The sequence below is a fragment of the Orycteropus afer genome, unplaced genomic scaffold (genome assembly GCF_000298275.1).
Source record: "Orycteropus afer afer isolate SDZICR_OR568_19922 unplaced genomic scaffold, OryAfe1.0 scaffold00314, whole genome shotgun sequence".
Classification (NCBI taxonomy): Eukaryota; Metazoa; Chordata; class Mammalia; order Tubulidentata; family Orycteropodidae; genus Orycteropus; species Orycteropus afer.
Genome location: NW_006921901.1, coordinates 1820686 through 1825577, shown reverse-complemented (window position 1 = coordinate 1825577; position 4892 = coordinate 1820686). Strand labels below are relative to the sequence as shown.

Sequence of the window (4892 nt, the reverse complement as noted above, 5' to 3'; positions counted from 1 at the left end):
GAGCTGATGACCCCTAGGACACACACACATCCCTTTGTTTCTGAGATGAGACTCGGAAGATTATTCAGGCATCTGAGACTGCAAACTATGACCAGAGGGATCATCCCCGCTGTTCATCAGCCCTGCCCCAGCATCTTGCCAACCACACCAGAGGGGAGGTATTCACTCTGTACTCACAGCTTCAAGAGCTTTCTGGATTCGCATGGAATGTCTCTGTACTGTAACTAAATCTTCATTCTTCCACATAGTTACAGTTTCATAGGCTTCCTTCCTAAAGTTTTCAGGCAATAAAGGAGATAATCACGTCTCCTCAGGGCATTTGAAATTGTCAAAAATAAACAAGCCGTGGGCAGCTGCGTTTATCAAATCTTTGATGCTTTCTACCAGAGGGTGGAGAGTCGGGACCTGAACTGTCAGAATTGGGGGCCTCAACTCTTAAAAGTCTTTGTGCCCACAAAACTATTCCGCATACCACCTCCCTGAGCCTCATTTTCTTTTCATTTCTTAAATAAACACTGCCTGTCGTCTAGGCAAGTTTTGAGAACATATTAACGCCTGGAAACGCTTGCAGATCAGCAGACAGAATTCAGTGTAAATGATACTGGTGGGCAAAACCCCAAGGGCGCCCCAGAGGTGTAATCGCCCCAAGTGACAGTCCTCACCTTTCCCCTTAACAGCCCTCAATTCCACTTGGGTCTTTCCTATCCCCAACCCTCCTCCTTGAGCCCCTGGCCGCTGTCTCACCTTCGCCTCCTCCCACACCCCACCTCTGTCTGGCGGGGGTAGGGGGTGTCTACTCTTCTGGGAAGGGGCACGCAAGGGTTAACGATGAGAGTAGGCGGCCAGGTGGGTCGCCCGAACGCCCCCGGCCGCCGAGGGCGTCGGAGGTGAGGGGGCGCTGTTCGGACAGCAGTACGCGGGGTGGCGGGCGGGAGAGCTGCCAGGCTGACGGAGAGGCCCGCCCGAGTGGGGGCCGCTCCGCCGCCGCCGCCGCTGTGATGCGGAGCCGGTGCTGCGCCGGGCGGTGGAGTCAGAGCCCGGACGCGGGAGCACGAGCTGCAACATCCGCGCCAGCGGCGGCGGCGGCGCCTGCACCAGCTCCCGGGCCCCGCGCTGCGCTCTCCGCTCCACGGCGCCCGGGGCCGCCGCCCCGCGCTCTCTATGGATGTCAAGGCGGCCCCCAACGGGGTAGCCACCATCGAAGACCGGATTCTGAGGATCACCGGCTACTATGGCTATTACCCCGGTTACTCCAGTCAGAAAAGTAAGAGTCCACGGGGCTCTCCTGTGAGAGCCGCCCGAGGGAGGTGGGCGCGCAGGGGCGCCGCGGGGATGCGGGATGGCGCGCGGTCCGGACACCTGCAGCCCTGCCTGCGCCGCCAACGCCATCCTCCCGGCTGTGGGGACCACTGGGGAGAAAAGTATGTCCGCTGTCTTCGGTGCTAAACCGTTTGAAGGGGAGAGGGTAATGGGGCCCCGGCCATTTGCGCCAAGGAGTTTGGAAACAGTCGCAGCCGCGGGGGCGGAGGCGCGGAGGGGACCGGGTGAGCGCTCCTGAAGACCGACGGCTAGCTCTTCTCCGCCTGATTGGCGTCCCGAGTCGGCTAACATGGCTGGTCACTTAGTGGAAAGTGAGCCTTTCAAGCTACAGTGCCCGAAAGCCCCTACTGGGTGCCAGGCTGCAGGCGGGGCGTTGGAGACGCAGGCTGAAGAGGCTGGGGTGAGACTGACTAGGCAGACCGACCCAGACGCGGGTCCTGGTGTCGGCTGGCTGGGCGTTGAGCGAGTCTGAGTCGGCTCGCTCGCTCGGGGCTGTTGAGATGTTGCCAGCGCGGGAATTACTCCTGTTAAAACGTCTTTGGGAGGTCCGCCACTCTGGGCAGACAAAGAGCCTGCTCAGGTCTTCGAGTCCCAGAGGCTGGAGCCAGAAACCGGTGCAGACGACTGAGGCTTGGGAAGGGGGAAAGGGGGAGGCGCGACTGGGCCACCCGCCCCCGCCGCCTGCTGCACGTCGCGGCCACCTCGGAGCCCGAGGAGGCTGTCCGGAGCCGGCTTTCTTCCGCCTAAGTGAAGTCACGAATGCGTCCACATTTCTGAAGCAATTTTGGGGGGAGGGCGAAGAGGTGCGTTCTGCACATAGTACCCCTGCCCCCAACACACAAACCCACTGCATGTATTTGCTGGGATTTGTTTCAGCAGCGACCGGAGTGAAACACGGTTTTCTCTGGATTGGGGGTGTAGCTGAGGCTTAATTTCCATGCAGGTGGGATTTTGGTTTTCTGTATCAGCGCATTTCTATGTCAATAGACGGAGCTTAATTGATGTTTTTGCTGTTATTTTTAACCAGAAGCTTTGGAAGCTCCTAGATGCATTTCTGATTCGTATTTTTTCCTGTGACATTTTGGGGGTGCAGTCAGCTTTACAGTTTCTTTAAAGCAGGGGACTTACACAAACCCTACCACATAGATGAGAAAACACTTCTTTTCCACTTAACTTTCTTCCTCACCATATTCTTTTTCTTTTTTTTCTATTGAATAATAATTCAGGAGCTTTTTTTCCACGGGCCTTCCTCAGACATATTTTGTACTTTGATATTTTATTTGGTTTCGGGAAAGGCCTATCTATCTGATTTGGATGGTTTCTGTTTAGCTGTTTTTGGCATTAGAGGCTTACGTTATTCATTTTCTACACAAAAGTAATTATATAGTGTTAGAATTTTCTGGAAAGAAAATAACATGGTGTGTAATGCTATTTGAAGTCTTTGTACTATAGACTTAAAAACATCTTTCTTTTTTTTTTTTTCCTGTTGGCAAAGGGTTGCTTTTTAACCCTAGAAACTTAAAGTGAAGGCACTAGTTTGCCTTCTGGAGGTTATTTGAATTCCACCTTTAATATTTTAATTAGGAACCATGAGATTTTTGGTTGTTTAGAGAATGCAAAAGCTGTTTGGGAAATTACAGGGCTCAAGGTGTTTTACTCTGACTAATAAATAACAGACCAAAAAGAATACTGGGGAAGTGACATTTTAGATAAGAACATGTTCCTATTACATTTTTGGACTTGCTCAAATAGCTGTACATGTTTCACTTGCAATACAATGACAAAACAAAAGGAGGGAAGAGCATTGGCTAAGGCAGTAACTGGAAGCTGAAAGGGATAAAGATGCATTTGGCAGGGTTATTTGTGATGGGTTCTTACCTAATTTCAGGCCACCGAGTTCAAACAGTAAAGGCAAAGAATCCCAGAAGAACTGAGAGAAATATGTGATAGTCAAACAAGTCAGGTTGTTCTTGCTTTCAGAGGTAGAGAGAAATTGCCATTTTACAGAGTGAGAGACTGGGAGAGGAGGGATCTGGAAGCGAGCCAGGCAGCTGAGCACCATGAAATAATCATGCTCTTAATGCAGTAAACAAACACATTGAAGCAAACCAGTACAATATGGTCAATTGATTTAGCAGCCACCAGGAATGAGCAACAGCTTGAGGAAGTCTAAAGGAATATATGAAGGAACAGGCACTGAAGTTGAGATGCAGTGTGGAATATATATGTGAAAGCAAGGGGTTGTTCCCATTTTCTGACTTGTCACGTCTGAGGCCTTATGGATGGGATGATCTCTTGAAATCTAGGCCATTTACCTCTTTGGAGGTAGGTAGAGACTCACCTCTGAGATAATGCATCAGTGGTAAACATTGTATCAATGCATCCTGCTGTCATTTTGCTAAGGAACCAGGCAGGTGAATACTCTGTCCAGAACAAATTGTAGGACTCAGGCTAGTGCGAGGAAGAAATGTAACAGGGTTCTGAGAAATGAAGGTACTTTTACAAGCCGTGTGTTTTGTTTTGTGCTACTTAATTTAATGAATATTTATTGAGCATCAATATACAAGGAAGCCATTTAAGGCAGAGTGCCTAGCCTTGAGTTACTTATGGTGTAGTAGGGGAAGTAAATTCATTCATTCAACATGTGTAAATTGAGCACCTGCTATGTGCCAGGAATACATCAGTGAACAAAACAAAGCAAAACATTGTCCTTTTTAGAGCTTAAGTTACAGTGGGGAGAAGTAGCCAATAAACAATAAACAAACAAATAAGTAAATTAAGTAGTATATTTCAAGGTGATACTTTTAGAAAATTACAACAGGGTAAAAAAGAAAATCATAAGAGGGAGTAGGGATTGTGGCAATTTTTAACAGAGTGTTTAGTATAGGCAGCATTGAGAAGGTAACAGTTGAGCAAAGAGATGAGTGATGTACTAGAGTTAGCCATGTAGACATCAGGAGGAAGATGTTTCAAGCAGAAGGAATAACCAGTGTAAGACTCTGAGATGGAAAGTCTTTGGCTTGCATGGTATAGGGGCTTTGGTGGCACTGTGGTTAAAGCATTTGGTTACTAACCAAAAGTTGGTAGTTAGAACCTACCAGCTGCTCTATGGGAGAAAGATGAGGCAGTCTGCTTCTGTAAAGGTTTATAGCCTTGGAAACCCTATAGGGGCAGTTCTACTTTGTCTCATAGAGTTGGTATGAGTTGGAATTGACTTAATGGCAGTGGGTTTTGGTTTGCATGGCTGAAGTGGAATGAACAATTGGGAGAGTGACTGCAGGTGAGGTCAGTGAGGGTACAGGGGCCAGGTCACGTAAGGCCTTATAACCATCGTAAGTCATTTTACTTGGACTCTGAATGAAATGGGAAAACTGCAGGGTTTTGACAAGAGCAGTGTGACTTTATTTACCTTTCAGATGGATCAATGGCAAGTGTGGAAACAGACTAGTCAGGATGATATCACAAAATATAGATGAGAAGTGGTCAGATTCTGGCTATATTTGAAGTTAGAGCCAATAATAAGGTTTCTTGATGGATTGGATATAGTACTCATACCAAGAAAAAAAAAAAAA

The 4892-nt window shown here is 48.4% G+C and overlaps 1 protein-coding gene across 1 annotated transcript in view; it reads left to right on the top strand.

Annotated features, from left to right (window-relative positions):
• Window positions 1–1161: 1161 nt before the first annotated feature.
• SLC35F4 (solute carrier family 35 member F4) overlaps window positions 1162–4892 on the top strand; it is a 310639-nt gene continuing 306908 nt past the window's right edge. Inside the window, exon 1 of the mRNA XM_007951869.1 lies at window positions 1162–1264. Within this exon, the coding sequence (XP_007950060.1) occupies window positions 1162–1264 (103 nt within the window). The remainder of the gene's footprint in view (window positions 1265–4892) is intronic.